Source organism: Rhinopithecus bieti, unplaced genomic scaffold (genome assembly GCF_001698545.2).
Source record: "Rhinopithecus bieti isolate Rb0 unplaced genomic scaffold, ASM169854v2 scaffold_13577, whole genome shotgun sequence".
NCBI lineage: Eukaryota > Metazoa > Chordata > Mammalia > Primates > Cercopithecidae > Rhinopithecus > Rhinopithecus bieti.
In genome coordinates, this window is record NW_016807867.1 from 1102328 (window position 1) to 1121383 (window position 19056).

Sequence of the window (19056 nt, forward strand, 5' to 3'; positions counted from 1 at the left end):
CATAGAAACAAAATACCTAGGAGTACGTCTAACCAAGGAGATGAAAGATCTCTATAAGGAAAACTACAAAACGCTGCTCAAAGATATCACAGATGGCACAAACAAATGGAAAAACATTCCATGCTCATGGATTGGAAGAATCAGTATCATTTAAATGGCCATACTGCCTGTAGCGATCTACATATTCAATGCCATTCTTCTCAAACTACCAATGTCATTTTTCACAGAATTAGAATAAACTATTCTAAAATTCGTATGGAATGAAAAATGAGCCCAAATAGCCAAAGCAGCCCTAAGCAAAAAGAACAAAGCCAGAGGCATAACATTACCTGACTTCAAACTATACAGAATATAGAACTCAAAAATAAAGCCACACACCTACAGCCATCTGATCTTCAACAAAGTTAACAAAAATAAGCAATGAGGAAAGGACTTTCTTTTTTTTTTGAGATGGAGTCTCACTCTGTCACCCAGGCTGGAGTGCAGTGGCATGATCTTGACTCATTGCAACCTCTGCCTCCTGGGTTCCAGCGATTCTCCTGTCTCAGCCTCCCAAATAGCTGGGACTACAGGTGCATGCCATCATGCCTGGCTAATTTTTTATTAGTAGTAGAGATGGAGTTTCACCATGTTGGCCAGGCTGGTCTCAAACTCCTGACCTCAGGTGATCCAACTGCTTCAGCCTCCCAAAGTTCTGGGATTACAGGCATGAGCCACCACACCCAGCAAGGAAAGGACTTTTTTTTTTTTTTTTTTTTTGAGACGGAGTCTGGCTGTGTCGCCCAGGCTGGAGTGCAGTGGTGCGATCTCGGCTCACTGCAAGCTCCGCCTCCCGGGTTCCCGCCATTCTCCCGCCTCAGCCTCCGAGTAGCTGGGACCACAGGCGCCCGCCACCGCGCCTGGCTAGTTTTTTGTATTTTTAGTAGAGACGGGGTTTCACCTTGTTAGCCAAGATGGTCTCGATCTCCTGACCTCGTGATCCGCCCGCCTCGACCACCCAAAGTACTGGGATTACAGGCTTGAGCCACCGCGCCCGGCCGGAAAGGACTTTCTATTCAATAAATGGTGCTGAGATAGTTGGCTCTCCATGTGCAGAAAAATGAAACTGGACTCCTACCTTTCACCATATATCATATAAAAATTAACTCAAGATGGACTAAATATTTAAATATAAGAACTCAAACTATAAGAATCCTAGAAGAAAACCTAGGAAACACCATTCTGGACATGGGCCCTGGGAAATAATTTATGGCCAAGTCCTCAAAAGCAACTTCAACAAAACAAAAAATTGACACATGGGAGCTAATTAAACTAAAGAGCTTCTATACTAAGAAGAAAAACTATCAACAGAGTAAACAGACAGCCTACAGAGTGGGAGAAAATATTTGCAAAGTGTACATCTAACAAAGGTCTAATATTCAGAATCTATAAGGAACTTAAATAGTTCAGCAAGCAAAAAACAAATAACTCCATTAAAAAATGGGCAAAAGACATGAACAGACACTGCAGAAGACATACAAGTGGCCAACAAACATATGAAAAAATGCTCCATATCACCAGTCATCATAGAAACGCATGTCAAAACCACAATGAGATATCATCTCACACCAGCTAGAATGGCTATTATTAAAAAGTCAAAAAACAGCAGATGCTGGCCAGGTTGCAGAGGAAAGAGAACACTTATACATTGTTGGTGGGAATGTAAATTATTTTAGCCACTATGGAAAGCAGTTTGGAGATTTCTCAAAGACTTTAAAATAAAACTACTATTCAACTCAGTAATCCTATTACTTGGCATATATCCAAAAGAAATAAATTATTACACCAAAAGGTCACATGCACTCATATGTTCATTGGAGCATTATTTACAATAACAAAGACATGGAATCAACCTTGGTGCCTATCAGTGGTGGGTTGGATAAAGAAAATGTGATACATATACGTGATGGAATATTACACAGACATAAAAAAGAATGAAATCATAGATGCAGCTGGAGGTCATTATCCTAAGCATATTAATGCAAAACCAGAAAACCAAATGCCACATGTTCTCACTTACAAGTGGGAGTTAAACACTGGGTGCTCATGGACATAAAGGTGGCAACAATAGACACTGGGGACTACTAGAGAGGAGAGGGAAGAAGGGGGACAGGGTCAAAAAACTAACTATTAGGTACTATGCTCAGTACCTGGGTGGCAGGATCAATCATATAACAAAGCTGAGCCTCATGCAATATATCCAGCTAACAAATCTGCACATGTACCCCCAAATCTAAAATTAGAGTTGAATTTTTTTTTTGAAAAAAGAATTTTAGGAAACTACCTACCTTCCCAACCCCTCTTATTTCCAAATATCTGCCCTTTTATGGTAATACAGTGATCTGTAATTATTTTCCTTTGCTCAATCCCATTTGTAAATGTTTTAGAGGAGAGAATAAATAATGGAAAAGGAAAATAAAAGAATATTTTGTAAATAATACTTCAATATAACTGGAAAAATTAGAGTATGTAGGGCTGCTTACAACAAAATTTATGACGTCTCATGGCATTTATAAAATGCATGTAAATATAATACATATGCAGCAATAGCATAAATAATAATACAGTATTAACTCTAATTCGATTGTGAGCCATGAAGGATATACATCGTAGCCCCTAAAACAACTGCTGACAAAATAATGCAAAGAGGTACAGCTAAAAGGCCAATAGATACATTTAAAGATAATTTTATAAACATTCAAATAATCCAAAAAATAGATGAATGGAGGAACAGGGGATGAAATGCACGCACGTGCGCAAGCACACACACACACAAAACCACATACACACACACCAGACACAAAAGGAAGGGGCAAGCAGAAAATAGATACAAATAGTGGTAGACCTAAATCCAGCTATATCAAAAATACACAAAATGTTAATGGACTAAACACTCCAATTCAAAGGCAGAAGCATATAAGAATGAATAAAAAAGCAAGACTCAACTATGTTGTTTACAAGTACTTACCTTTAAATATAAAGACAAGTTGAAAGTAAATGAATGGGAAAAAATATACTATGTAAACACTAAACATTAGAAGGATAGAGTAAAAATATTAATATCAGGTAAAGTAGACTTTAAGACAAAGCATTGACACAAATAAATAAAGACATTTCATAATGCTAAAAGTAAATTCATCAGGGAGACAGTAATCATAAGTGTGTTTGCATCTAATAATAAAAATTTAAAATACGTGAAGCAAAATTTGACAGAATTAGAGGGAAAAGTAGACAATTCTATGATCACAGTTGGGGATTTAAATACCATCCTATTGGCAATTTATAAAACTAGACAAAAAATCAGCAAAGACATATGATCTGAACAACACTATCATACACTTTACCTTAACTGATACTTATAGAACAGTACACCTGACAACTGAAGACTGTGTATTCGTTTTATGTGCATATGGCACATTCACCAAGATAGGCTATTATACAAGTGTAGCCATAATGCAGATCTCATTACATTGAAAATGATTGAAGTCATATAATTATACTATGTTCTCTGGCCAGAGTGGAATTAAATTAGAAATCAACAGGAATAAGATCACTGGAAAAATGCTAATATTTGAAACAACACACTTCTAAATAAGCCATGGTCAAAGAAGTTAGAAGGGAAATTAGAAAATATTTCAATTTAAATAATAATGAAAACATTACACATCAAAATTTGTTGGATGCAGCTAAGCAGTACTTAAAGGGAAATTCATAGCTTTAAGCTTGTGTTAGGAAAAAAAGTCTAAAATCAATATCCGAAGGTTCTACCTTAAGAAGCTGGTAAAAGAAGACCAAAGTAAGCCTAAAGTAAGTAGCAGGAAGAAAGCAATACATTCAACAAAATTTAACAGAGAAAAGAATTCAAAAGAGAAAAGAGGTAAACAATAGAGAAAAACAATAAAGCCAAAATCTGTCTTTTGAAAAGGTCACCAAAATTAATAAACTCCCAGTTATTGTGATCAAGAAAAAAGAAAGATTACAAATTAGCAATCTCATATATAAAAGTGGTGTGTTACTACAGTGGCTACAGGCTATAGACTTTAAAAGGAAAATAAAATAATACGATGAACAATTTTATGCCAACAGAATTGACAACCTAGATTAAATGGACACATTCTTGAAAACTATAACTTACTAAAACTGATACAAGATGAAGTGGAACATCCAAATAGATGTTATCTGTGAAAGAAGTTAAATTCATTATGAAAATTTTCTGACAAAGAAAATTCCAGGCCCAGATGGTTCTATTGGTGAATTCTAAACATTTAAAGATGAAACAACATTAATCTTATACAAGTTCTTTCAGAAGACAGAGGGGAGAACACTTGTCAACTTGTTTGATGAGGCCAGCATAACCTTAATACCAAAACTTGGCAAACACCACGTGAAAGAAGATAGCTGATCAATATCTGTCACGAAGATCATAGATTCAAAATATGAAAACAAATCCAGCAACATATAACAAATATAATACATTATGAAGAGTAAGATTTACCCCAGGAAAACAGGTTGATTGAACATTCAAAAATCAATGTGTAATTTATCATATTAATAGAATAAAGGAGAACAATTGTGTAATACCATTAAACAAAATTGATACCTATTTTATAATAAAAACTCTTAGCAAGCTAGGAATAGAAGTGAATTTCTGTAATCTGATAAAGGGCATTTTTGAAAACCCTATGACAACTAACAGCCTATTAATGATAAAATATTGAACTTTTTTCTTTGAAATACTGGGACAAGGCAATCACCATTTGTGTTAAACAATGCCCTGGAGATCCTAACCGTTGCAATAAGGCAAGAAAAAAAAAAAAAGAGACATTTAGATTGGAAAGGAAGAAGTATAACTATGTTTTCAGATGATACGATGTTTTATTTAGAAATCCTAAGGAATATACAAAACAAATACCAGAACTAATAAGTGAATTTAGTAAGACTGCAAGATACAAGGATAATATAGAAATTAATTGTATTTTATATGCTAGCAGCAAACAATAGGAAAATGTAAAAATGTAATTTAAAATATTGTCAAATTACATGAAATACTTAGGAATACATTTAACAAAAGGCATGCAAGACTTCCACACTAAAACTAAAATAATTGCTGAGAGAAATCTAGAAAGACCTAAATAAACAGAAAGGTGTAAAGGTTTATGGATTGGAAGACTCAGTATTGTTAACTTGTTGATTCTTCCCAAGTTGATCTTCCCAAGTTGATTTAATGCAGGCTTTTGGATAGAAGTTGCCAAGTGGATTCTAAAATCTATGTGGATGTGTAAATGTCCTAGACTGTCCAAAGGTGTCTTAAAAAAGTAGAATAAAGCTGGAGGGCTTACATAATCTTACTTCAGTACTAACTATAAAGCTACAGTAATGAAAACGCTATATTGTGATACTGACATAAGGATAGAAAAAGATCAATATAGCAGAGTGGGGAGCACAGAAACAGACCCACACTTTTAAAGATATTTGATTTTTTATTTCTTTTTTTTTTTCAGAGACAGGGTTTTACTCTGTCACCCAAGCTGGAGTGCAGGGATGTGATCATAGTTCATTGCAGCCTCAGACTTCTGGGCTCAATCAGTCCTTCTGTCTCATCCTCCCAATTAGCTAGGACTACAGGCAGGCACTATCATGCCTAATTTAAACAAAAGTTTTTTGTGTTTTAGAAATGGGATCTTGCTATGTTGCCCAGGCTAGTCTTGAACTCCTGCCCTCAAGCAATCCTCTTGCCTTGGCTTCTCAAAGTGTCAGGATTATGAGCATGAGCCACAGCACCTGGCCTGACATTTGGTTTTTGATAAAAACACCAAAGCAATCCAATGGGAGGATTGCTCAACAAATGGTTCTCAGACAACTGGATACTTAAAAAACAAAAACAAAAAAAAACCCCCAACCCCTACCTCAAGTCATACACAAAAATTAAATTGATATAGAACTATATTTTGTGATTTGAGGATATGCCAAGTTTTCTTACATCACAAAAGCAATAACCATGAAAATTGACAATTTATATTTTATCAAAATTAAAAATTTCTGTTCAAAACAAAACATGCTATTAAGAAAATGAATAGGCAAGTCACAGACAGAAAATACTCACACAACATAAACCTGACAAATGGTTGGTATCCTGGATATATAAAGAACTTCCACAGCTCAGTTATAAAAAAAAAAAAAAACCTCAAAAAAATTCAAAAGATTTGAATAGTTACTTGACAAAAACAGATAAATAAATGGCCAGTAAATGTACATCAAAGAGCTTAACATTGTTAGTCATCAGAGAAATGCAAATTAAAATTACAATGACATACCACTACATACTCCCCAGGATTACTGTTTTCTCCTCAGCTTTAAAGGATGACTCTTATTAAAAAGGCTGACAACATCACATTTTGGTGAGGATATGGAATAACCACACCTATTCATGCATTGTTGATAACAATGCGGAATGGTACAACTGCTTTGGGAAAACGGCCATTTAAAAAAAATAAAACTAAACGTACACCTACCCTATGACTCACAATTTCCACTCATAGGCATTTATTCATAAGAAATGGAAATGTTTGTTTTCAAAAAGTTTATAGCAGCTTTATGCAAATACCCCCAACTAGAAATAGCCCAGGTGACCAACGATAGTAGAATGGATGCAGAAACTCGGGCATAACTATAGAATGGGATTCTGTGGAGCAACAGAGAGGAAGAAATTACTGATGGACACAGCGACATGCAAGAATCTTAAAAACATTATGCCGAGTGAATGACGACTAAAAAACCACACACACACAAGTATCAGGGCCATTTGAATGAAATTCTGAAACAGGTAAAAGTAGTCCATAGTGGAGAAAATCAGAACTGTGGTTGACTCTGAAGAGTTGATGATGGGGATGGACTGTGAAGGGGAAAGGGGAACTTTGGGGTAATGATAACTGCTCTATATCTAGATAAGGAATTGGGTTTCACAGATGTATGCATTTGTCTTGACTCAGTGGATGTGCAATTAATAGTTTTGCACTTACAAGTTTTTTGCACTTATAAATTTTAAAACAGAAGAAAAAACTGTAAACAAATATTGAATTCCAGCTAGTTAAATGCATGGTGAAGTATTTAGGGGAAAGTGACTGATAGCTGCAATTTGTTTTGACAAAAACAAATTGTGTAGGGTGTAAAGGTGTTCACTGTAAAGTTGGGAATTTTTCAAGATAAAATGTTGAGAGTAAAGAGTAATGAAAGAAGAAGCCGCCAGAAGCACAAAATTTTTGGATTGACTCCTTCTTGATTTCTTTCCCTTTGGTTAAATATTGATGCTCTTAACTAAGATTGAAGATTATCCCTGTTGTTTGAGATGATGCATGAAGATACTTTATCTCCATGAACTAAAACAAAGTCCTTCACCTCTTCCATAGAGATGTGACTTCTGATCTAAGTTTTTTTTTTTTGAGACAGAGTCTCACTCTGTTACCCTGACTGGAGTACAGTGGTGTGATCTCGGCTCCTTGCAACCTCCTCCTCGCAGGTTCAAGCAATTCTCCTGCCTCAGCCTCCTGAGTAGCTGGAATTACAGGTGCGTGCCACCATGCCCGGCTAATTTTTATGTTTTTAGTAGAGACGGAGTTTCACCGTGTTGGTCAGGCTGGTCTTGAACTCCTGACCTCATGATCCACCCACTTCGGCCTCCCAAAGTGCTGGGATTGCAGGCGTGAGCCACTGCACCTGGACTGATCTAAGTCTTAAACTCACTCCCTAGTTGTGTCTTTGTTATGTTGGTTTCACTATTTCCAGACTTTAATTTTTCTTTTATTTTCCCCTTCCTTTCCCTTCTTCTCTCTTCCCTTTCCTTCCCAAGGAGCCCAGTGTAGCTGGAGGGGAGTGAGTAGGGGGTTGATGAATCCGGAGGGTGACAAAGGCCAGATCATATCGGGCCTTATAGGCCTAAGTAAGGAAACTCCTCCAGAGAGAGGATGACTGGTGAATGGGCCACCCCAGAGTCTCTGCGTGCTTGAGATTCACAGAAATGGAAGCCAGCAACAGAGTGGTGAAGGAATTGAGAGAAAGACAGAAAGGCAGAGGGATGGAGGATTTGCTTGAAGGCGGAAAAGCAACTTGGAAAAGTTCTTCTTGAAGGAATTCAGACCTAAAGCTGATCAGAGCAGGGCCTGGTTGTAGGTGAGCATTCCATAGAAAGCCTCCCTCAGTAGTGCCAAAGGACGGACTAAGTAAGGTGGGGAGGAGTCGGGCTTGCTACCTGTGCAGATTCCATTAGCACCCTCGTTAGTTTGGGCAGTTGGGGTTTGCTCTTAAGTGTCAGGCAAATGCAACTTCAAGTTCCCACTGCTCCCAACAAGATCACCTCTCCCACACCTCCAATATGTCCTAAAAAACTGTCCTTTAAAACAGAAGAAAAAACCTGTAAACAAATATTGAACTCCAGCTAGTTAAATGCATGGTGAAGTATTTAGGGGAAAGTGACTGATAGCTGCAATTTGTTTTGAAATGCATAAGAGATAAGATGAATTAGTGGGTGGATAGAGGAATGGATGTCCTTGGGTCATCACCACTGTCCCTGGGTTTCGACCTGGCCTTGGTCCAACCAGGACCATGGTGTCCATGGATAACGTGGTGTGTCTTGCCCTCAGGGTGTGCAGATATTCTGGAGAACCACTGAGATTTCAAGGCAAACTACAGGCATTATTCTTTCTACAGAGTACTCTAATTTGTTGCTCTCTTTCAGTCTTTCATTGCTATCCTTTGTGTCTTAAAAATATAATTTCTCTGTAGCAGGTACTTTATTAACCACTTTGTAGTAGAGGGGGAAACTTGGGCTGCCCAATTCAGAGAACATTTTTTCATTTCCCACTCCAACAATAAAAGATTTGGGAGCCAAAGTTAACCTAATGTCCTCTGTCTATGGTAAGAAACAGTGGCAAACAACAGATGTGAGGGTTAATTGATGTTGGAGGGGAAGGTGAGCCACAGCTGTTTCTGATTTACCCACCATGTTTATGCATGTAAATTTCAAGTCACAGAAGTGGCCAATGTGGTTTTAGACCTCAGCAGTAAAGTGAATTCAGATTTTAGCCTATGGGAAAAGGAGTGGTAATAAAGAAAAGTCTGTAGTTAATAAAATTATCTAAAACAGGAGAGGATACAGAATGGATCTTTGTTCTCCCCTCTGTGTTTCTGTGCAGACTTTTGTGTGGGTCAAAGTGTGTTTTTGTTCTGTTAACTTCTTATTGCCTTTCTTTTCATTAATGAAAGAACATTGTCCTCCTAATTATTTCCAAATTAGAGCAAAAGAGGCAGAAATGCGCTAGATCCATAGTTCTTGGAAACTGATGATGCATGTTGGGTAATTTAATTTTGTGGCAATTACAAGGATTAACCATGAACTGGAAAGAGCTGCCTAGTATTGTACTTTAAAATGAGCTCCGTGTTGTAATCCCAGCACTTTGGGAGGCTGAGACGGGCGGATCACGAGGTCAGGAGATCGAGACCATCCTGGCTAACACGGTGAAACCCCGTCTCTACTAAAAATAGTACAAAAAACTAGCCAGACGAGGTGGTGGGCGCCTGTAGTCCCAGCTACTTGGGAGGGTGAGGCAGGAGAATGGCGTGAATCTGGGAGGCGGAGCTTGCAGTGAGCTGAGATCCGGCCACTGCACTCCAGCCTGGGCGACAGAGTGAGACTCCGTCTCAAGAAAAAAAAAAAAAGAGCTCCGTGTATGAGACTTATGCCTCCATTTTCCATTCATGAAACAGAAGTATTCAGAAAAGGTTTTATGACTAAAGCACAGATAAAATTAGAACGAAGAGAGACAAGGATCTGTATATGTTATTCCTTCCAAAATTGGAGAAGATGTAAATGCACACATGATCCTTGGGTTAAACTGCAGGCGATTCGTTATCCATTCGTCAGTTCTTCTGAATGAGGCTATGAGAACAGTCGTCTTCAGTGTTTTCTCACTCACATGTCAGGTGCTTCATTAAAGCAAATTCTTCAATCAGAGATAAAGCCTGGGCTTGTCCAGTAGATGGAATGTTTCCTTTCCTCTCCCAATAAGAAAAAAATTCCTTAGCCAAGATTAAGCCAATCCTATGGTAAATTTTGGTCAAGGTCAAGATTAATGCTTTTTTTTTTAAATTTCAGTGACTTCAAAATTACAATTGTATATGACAGAATTATTCCTCTGCATGAGTAGCACAAAATAAGGAGAATCAACTTCCCCAGAACCCTTCCTTTTAAGTTTCTTTTGTCTCTTTCTAGCACAACACAGCGGGAGTAAACTGTGAACAGTGTGCTAAGGGCTATTACCGCCCTTATGGGGTTCCAGTGGATGCCCCTGATGGCTGCATCCGTAAGTTTCATTTCAAGTTGGTGTATCTTAGTCTGTGTGTACTGCCTCAACGAAGTCATCAGGCTAACTTTGGATCAGTTAATAACTTCCTTCATGCCTTCTCTCTTCAGAGTATTAGTTCTGCTCGCTATGTGACCTCAGTCACTTACACAGTCTCTTTGAATTTTGGATTTATTGCATGTAAATGGAAATGATAATATATTTCATAAGATTAAATAAAACGCAATCAAAAGCATGTAATAAAATACTTACCACCGGGCCTGTCACATATTAGCCCTGTGATAAATGTTAGTTTCTCCATTTTCTGTTGTTTTGACATGTTTCTATGATCTCTAATAATTTCAATTTTTGGGCCAGAGGTGGTGGCTCATGCCTGTAATCCCAGGACTTTGGGAGGCTGAGGCAGGTGGATCACTTGAGGCCAAGAGGTCAAGACGAGCCTGGTTAACATGGTGAAAAACCCTGTCTCTACTAAATACAAAAAAATTAGCTGGGCGTGATGGTGCTCACCCATAATCCTAGTTACTGTGGAGGTGGAGGCATGAGAATTGCTTGAACCTGGGAGGCAGAGGTTGCAGTGAGCCAAGGTCGTGCCACTGCACTCCAGCCTGGGAGATAGAGTGAAACTATGTCTCAAAAACAACAACAACAGCAACAACAAGTGAATTAGAACAAGACAGCATAGTAATGAGTTCATAAGGATTTAATAATAGTCATATTGTTTAAAATAGCTAATATTTGTTGAGTACTTGCCATATGTGAGGCATTACCTAAACACTTTCACAGAGGTCTTGTGTAATTATCACAACAAATAGGACATTGTATTATTATCCTCATTTTTAGATACGGAGAAACCAAACAATATGTTTTGTCATCTAATTTAGGCTAGGTGACAAAACCACTAACTGCTAGATCCAGGATATAGTTTTTTTTTTGTCTGACATGACTGTGCCATAACTATTCTATTACACAGAATGCCTCTAGTTTTTTTCTTGTAGAATTATGAATCTTGTGTCAGATTTACAGACTTTTCCCTACATGTGCAACCTATACCCTATTCAATGCTTTGTTCTTTTAAGTTGCCTGATGGTCACAGTTGGAAAGCAATTCCAGTCCTGAAGTCAATCCTGTGCCCACTCCATGATTAATCATATCATTAACATTTGAGGGCATTAAAGTCCAAGGAATATGTAGACGGATTTACTTCTCTCTAGGGCATTCTTAGTTGCTAAAAAAATGTGTTTTCACTTTTTTTCCTTCTTCCACATCATGCTGCAAAGTATGTCCATCGCCTGTCTTGTGCCTACAAAGAATAGGCATAGGGAAAGGAAAAGAGGACATTGCCAATGTAATTGTACCTCATTAGGAGCCTCACTGTTTCATCACCTTTCTAGTTTTTTCATCATTGAAGTGGTCCACAGAGGTATTAGAGGCTTGGCGTGAAGGATCAGTAGGACGCATGAATTCTAAGCAAATTAAGCAAAGGGTACCAGGATGCCAGGTCACCCAGGTCTTCATGGGAATTGTATTCAGATGAGCTGTGACAGTATTTTCCCTGTCCAGGATGCACCTGCCAGGTCAAGGGAGGCCCCCAAGTGGGAGGTCAACAAACTTCTTATACTTCAACTACGTCTTACTGCAGTGCAAGCCTGATAATCGTGCCTGATAATCATTTTTGGTTACAAAAGCTGCCTTCAGTAAGCCATTTCACTCAAATTAACATTTGGGTTATGGGTCTTGGTCTGCTGTCCACAGATTATATCTCCATGTCTAGGCACTCCACACTTGTGCCTGTATCATAACTGTGTATTGATGACCACTTTGTGGACATTCACAGTTGGTTCATAGCTAGAAAGGGCTGTGCCCAACAGCGCTAAGGCATACACCCCCACCACACCCCCAGCCCCTCTCACTGTAGTCTGTGCAGGCCTTGCCTCTGACTCAGTGAGCTGGGCAGTGCTCAGTGGGATAAATGACATCCATGAGAACTTCTGTGTGGACACTCATTACAGCTGATCTCTGACAGCTCATGAGCTTCAGGCAGTGAGAACCATCAATCAGGTGTGAGGTGGGAAATAGGCTGTGCCCTTTCAAGAATACCTATAGACCAATGATCAAGTGTGGAACGTTTGCTGGGAAGTGTTGGAACATATTTACTTTGTTAAGTGCAGTGAAGGACTGATCCTTTGAAAACTGGATTTCTCTTAGCCTGCAGCTGTGACCCTGAGCATGCGGATGGCTGTGAACAGGGCTCAGGCCGCTGTCAGTGCAAGCCAAATTTCCATGGAGACAACTGTGAGAAGTGTGCAGTTGGATACTACAATTTTCCATTTTGCTTGAGTAAGTACCTGCTGCGGAACAAGAGGCCACCCTTTTTGGTCCAGAGCTGGCTTTTGTGCATTAACCTCTGAGGCATGGTGGACAGGTAGGGAAGGAGAGACAGAAATGGGGCCAGATGAGTTGTATTTATGTAAAAGTGTTTCTGAAAGTTTGGAACACAAATTTTATATTAGTACACTTTATAGTCTTACTTATCTCCAAAGTGTTACGTTGTACCATAGAAATTGCCATCTCAGTAGGTCAAAAAGGTCAAATATTTTGCAATTTCAACTTAATAATCCATGTGTGTGATTTTTCCTCCTAAACGGAGGGAAAATATCATGGGCTTCCAGATATTTGTTTGCATGCATGTAGTGTGTGCTGTGTTTTAGGAGCCCGGGGAGACATGTTTCCTCTCTCCTGCTGTGTAAGAGGCCAAGTTTTAAGCACGCCTACTCCACCCCACTGCAGTGATCTAAGTGAACATCTCAGCATCACCAAGAGAAAAAAATATGTGTCTGTCAGAAACACTGTAGAGCATGAAACAGGAGTATCTGTGAAACCAGCTACGCAAACCGTGATGCGTGTTGGCTCTGTTTATTGTGCAGCAGTGGGAAAACTGCACTTTGGGCTTAGGACAAAGAAACACTGTCTCAAGGAGAGCCTGTCTCTCTGTATCACTCTATCAGATGTTTCCTGGCCCTACCCTCCTGACTCCTGCAGAGCCATCATAGGAAACTCATATTGAGTTGTGAGGACATGGGGGCAGGACTCACATGAATGGGTAACTTATATGTTCTCATTCACATCTGCCACCTCAGGTAATTGTTTAAATTGCACCCACTTTCTCTGTGGAGATTGTCCTACTTTGGTTGATGAGACACCACATCAGAATTTTATCAATGTTGAATCTGTGTGTCTTGATAGAAGGCTGAACGAAATTATATTTGCCTTTTTTTTTTTTTTTTTTTTTCTGAGACAGAGTTTCGCTCTTGTTGCCCAGGCTGGAGTGCAGTGGTACGATCTTGGCTCACTGCAGCCTCTGCCCACCAGGTTCAAGCGAGTCTCCTGCCTCAGCCTCCTGAGTAGCTGGGATTATAGGCATGCGCCACCATGCCCAGCTAATTTTATATTTTTAATAGAGATGGGGTTTCTCCATGTTGGTCAGACTGGTCTCGAACTCCTGACCTCAGGTTATCTGCCTGCCTTGGCCTTCCAAAGTGCTGGGATTACAGGCATGAGCCACCATGCCTGGTCTGCCTTTTTAGTGAAAAGAAGAAGAGGAAGAAGCCTGAAGTAGTTTTATGGCATAAACAAAATGTCAGGAAAAAAACATGAAAGAAAACATTTTTTTAAAGCCTTGACTTTATGTTAAAAAAACCAATAAAGATGTTAAGGAAGCCAAACTCATCCTTGCTCAGGCTGAGACTTTGCTATTGTGAGCACGAAACATTCATTTCTGTTCATTGTTATACAAATGGGAGTGTCTGACCAGTCTGGTTTCAGTTACTAAACACATTTGAGATATAGCAATATCGCCTTTCTTTAATCTCTATATGCTACTTTTCACTAAGTGACAGAGGGTGTCGTCTTAGTTAGTACAACTTAGTGTTTTGCTTTACTATCTCCTTAATCATCCTCTGTATTTTTAAATAAACTATCTTTACAGAAATTCCCATTTTTCCTGTTTCTACTCCAAGTCCAGAAGATCCAGTAGCTGGAGATCTAAGAGGCAAGTAACCTCCCTTTTGGTTTAACTCCAGTGAAAATGTTATGCCCTTATTCTTTTCCTTCTTCCTGTGCACACTGCCACATCCAAGGCCAAGTCTCCCTTCCTAGAGCATGGTAGGTGCCTTGCAGGTGTCTCCTAGTTGACCTACTACCCACCCATCAGTCCCCACTCCAGCCTGTCTCTTACGAGGGCACTACCTGACGTAGGAAACTGTGCAGAGCTTGGATTAGATATCACCAGCTTGCTCGAAGACCTTCAGGGGCAGCCCGTGGTCTGTTGTCTTTTTTTGAGTTCCCTGAAAACAGACCCTGAGAAAGGAATGGAGAGCAAGTCATTTATTTGGGAGGCGATCCCAGGAAGGGAGAGAGTCAGGGAGTGGAGAGGACCATGATAAAGGTGCGATGGCAGGTAATGGCAGTTATCTGCCGTTAATGGAGGCATTAGTGCTTCTGGGGCATTCACTGGCACTTATGGCTTGCCCTTCAGGAAGGCTGAGGAGCTTCTGCAGCCCCCAAACAAGCCCCTGGCAGAGAGTAGCAGTGGTGTGCAGTAAGCAGTCTCTGGGGGTGGAGGGGTGAGTACCAGAGGGTGTGGGTGTTACATTTACCTAATCATTCGTTCCATAAATATTTTAAGATTCCCTGTTATGTGCAAAGTACCATTCTGGCTGCTGGGGACTTAGCAGTAAACAGAATAGAAAAGAATTCCCAGCTTTCTTGGAGCTTATATTCCTGTGGAGGGACCCAGATAATAACATATATAATACAGAAACCCAGGCAAGGAAAATAGCTAATTCATTAGACTGTGAGAGGCAGAGTTGTATTCCGAACGTGGGTGCCAGTTTTAAGGGGGAGCTATTCACATCATAGGTATAAACTAACTCACGTGAGAAGATTCCAGTCCTCTGGGCTGGGTTCTGGAGCCATGGGGAGTTTCCTACATAAACCCTTTATGGCATCTGCAGGGATGCACAGGTTCTCAGAAGGGCACACCGGCACCAAGGGAAGGACGCAGCACATGCACACAGCCCACGACTGGGCACCATCTGACTCATGCTCACATCCCCTGAGTTTGCCTCTCCTACCCTAGGGTGCCAGCAGAGGCCTGGTAGTCCCTGGGGAGGAGGTAGTGCCAGGCATGTGTGAGCACGGGTTCCCCTCCTCCTGGCCAGACATTCCCATTTGTATAACGATGAACAGGAATGAATGTTTCGTGCTCACAATAGCTAAGTCTCAGCCTGAGCTGAATGTTTCGTGCTCACAATAGCTGAGTCTCAGCCTGAGCTGAATGTTTCGTGCTCACAATAGCACGGTGTGGACCAGCAGAGGAGATGGTTTCTGAAGAGCTCGCCTTGGCAGTGAAGTTCAGGCTCTACAGCAATATAGTAACTCAGGTATGGTCTGGAGACAGCTTTGGTGATAAGTGCTGCTGGAAAAACAAGGCAGACAGGAGGTTAGGGAATGTGAAGTTTACAGATTTAAATTAGGGCAGTCAGGGAAGGCCTCACTGAAGCAGGTACAGGAAAGAGCAAGTGCAAAGTCCCTGGGGCAGGGGCAACCCTGGGCCAAGAGTGTTCAGCGAACAGAAAGAGGCCAGGTGTGTGAAAGTGGAGTGAGGGAAGGTGAGACTGGTAGGAAAGGAAGGCACCAGGGCTGGAGGGAGGCCCTCGTCAGCCACTAGAGAGACCTTCCCTTTTACGCTAAATGAGACAGGAGCCATGGAGACTTTTGCACAGAGAAGTGACGTTATATAGAAGGCTCTTTGGGTCCACTGTATTGAAAGAAAGTCTCAGGAAAAGAGAAGAGAAGAAGCAAGGGGGCCTGATGGGAAGCTTTTTCCATAATCCATGAGGAAGAGATGATGGTGGCTCAGACCCAGGTGGTGTCAGCAGAGAGGACAGCAGTGGACAGACTGTGGATATCGTCTGAAGGTAGAACCAACAGGATTTGCTGGGGGATTGCTAGACCAGAAGTAGAATATGAGAGAAAGAGAGGGCTCTGGGTTGACTCCAAGGCTTTTCAGTTGAGCAAATAGAAGGAAGAAGTTGCTCTTTGTTGAGAGGGAAAGACTAAAACAAGAGAAAGTAGAATGCATGGGCCAGAGGAGGGGTGGGCAGAGGCAGTGGTGGGAGCTCGTGGATGTTCTCTTCTGGCTGGTTTTTGTTTTCTCTGTGGAATAACAGACAAGGTGAGAGCAAGAAGCAGGAGAGGGGAACTTGGGGTTGAGTAGGGAGAAGGTATAAGAGTCATCCAGGAATGTAGGGGGGAGGATGGGCTTGGGAAAGTCGTGGGATTGCTGGGTGGCGCCAAGGGCTCCCTGGAGGTCAGTTATAACAGGACCTCAGTCCTGACATCATTCCCTGCTTCTGCCCTACCCACACTCCTCCTCAGTCTAACCATGGTGCTGTGCATTATTGCACTGTGTGGGGGACTGTCTCGTGTCAGATACTGGGCCACTTGAGGACAGCAGCTCTGCAGGGTGGGGCATTCACGTTGGCTTAGAGACCTGCCCGCTAAGGCTCAGAGAGGGCCAGGCACATTCTCATAACTCAGTTTGGAGGCTCTGCACAGATGCCAGTTGTGGAGAATTTAAGGAATGGTGACTACTGAAGAGAGTTGCAGTCTTGAATATTTACCATAATCTTCATTCATTAAACTTTTATTAAGTGCCTATGCTGTGCTAGTCACTGCCAGGCAGCTGCCTGATACACAGTTCCTCCTGCCTGGGAGCTCCCAGTCTGAGGAGACGTAGGACGGTCAACAGTTCTAATGGCAGGAGTTAAGTGCCATGACAGCATATGGGAGGGGCAGCCTTACAGCCAGGGTGAAGGTAGGAAGGAAGGAGGCAAGGAGGGAGGGAGGGAGGGGAGAAAGGAGAGAGACAGAGTCCTGGAAGAGCTTCCCCAGAGCAGCAGGTGGAGGTATCTGAGCTGAGTCTTGGAGCATGAAGAGGAGTCAGTCAGGCAGAGGGGCAGGGAAGAGAAGCCATGGGGCTAGGAGAGAGGGGATGGCAGACAGGTCATTGGGACTGAAGCATGGGATAGAGAGAGGAAGTTCAAGGGAGGACCGAGAGGAATAAGAAAAGACCTGAGTGGGCAGCCAGTTCAGATGTGTAGGTTTGCAAAGCACAGCTGTGCCTCATCTAAGGGGCACCGCAATTATGGAAGACATTGCAGATTTCCATATTGATGATGATGATTTTATAGCAGGTGACAGGAAAGCATCTTGAGGAAGGGGCACCTTTTTCTAATTTGCACAAAGATGCCCCATGGGTTGCTGGCAGCCTGGAAAATGTTGAAGGATCTACTCTGTCACATGTGAAGGACTTCGTATTGTGTCCTGCAGACATTGGGTCACTGTCAAGGGATTTAAAACTGGGAAGTGATATGAAAAGGCTGATGTTTTTGAAATATCACTCTTGACACCAGCATGGAGAATGAATCAGAAGGAGAGTGATAGGAAGCAGAGAGCCTCCTTAGGAAGTTCTCAAAATAATCCAGGCAAACAAAGATGAGGTCTGGAACTCTGGCAGTAGAGAGGGACTCAAGGGATTTTCTTGAAATATAATCACTGTGACTTAGGGATGAGGTGTGGGATGTTCTTTCTTTTTCTATTTTAATCAGAATTATTTGCACCTTGATGCCAAGGTAAAGCCCAAGTTTCTCTCTGAATCTCAATACCTCGTTTAATGCCAAGACTGTAATTCACGGTAAAATATTCTCTTTCCCTGTGGCATTCATTCTCAGCCTACAGGGCTGTGGCATTAGGACCTTGTATGGCAGCTGTGATGGACGGACAGGGTGGTTGGTGCTCGTGCCAGCCTGGGTTCCAAGGCTTCCCTTGTCATGAATGTGTCCTTGTCACTTCTGAAAAGGAGGAAAAACTTTGTTCTACCCTCTTAGGTCCCATGGGTGGGCCTAGAAGTAAATGAACCTAAGACAGATTAACAGCAAAAAAGCATACAAACTTATGTGATATTTTGACATGTACATGAGAGTCTCTAGAAGGAAAATCAAGACCAGAAAGAGCCATTAGGCCCCAAAGCCTATGTATCGTACGTGTTTACACAAAGAACAATGCAGTATGGAGTGTGACAAGACAACAGAGCTTGGGCTAGTGGCTCTACATTGTGGGACCCTGGCTAGGAGGCACTGGGGGAAACTAAGGGTTATTTTAGTGGGTTTCTTGGTGCAGATCCAATCCAGTCGACTCCCAGTCTCCAGTGATAAGTATGCCCTCCTCCTGGTACAAGGAGGGCAGGCACCTTTCCCCTGGGAAATTTTATGACCTGCTTTTAGGTAGAAAGAGTGAGATCAGAGAACGCTTCCTATATCTGCTGCTTCTAAAGTGCCTTTGCTGGAAGCAGTCAGTATGCTGAAATGGCATATTCTAAACCCCTTCACTTCCAATGCTGTTTTTGTCAAATTAGGCAACTGTTTGGCTTAAATATGAACAAGTTAAAGATCACGTAAAGACTCTAAAGTTGTTCTCATTTACTGTGAATTTTTTCTTAATTATTGTATTAGAAAAAAATAATTCCACAACTTTGTTACTAACCTTTTATTTGAAAAATTAAGGGTTTAGGGCAAAGGGATTTGGCTACTTTTCATAC

General features: G+C 41.1%; 1 protein-coding gene across 1 annotated transcript in view; it reads left to right on the forward strand.

Moving 5' to 3' along the window:
* LAMA3 (laminin subunit alpha 3) overlaps positions 1-19056 on the forward strand; it is a 275849-nt gene that overhangs the window by 83340 nt on the left and 173453 nt on the right. Inside the window, exons 8-10 of the mRNA XM_017883982.1 lie at positions 10304-10394; positions 12603-12734; positions 14383-14445. Of these exons, the coding sequence (XP_017739471.1) occupies positions 10304-10394; positions 12603-12734; positions 14383-14445 (286 nt within the window). The remainder of the gene's footprint in view (positions 1-10303; positions 10395-12602; positions 12735-14382; positions 14446-19056) is intronic.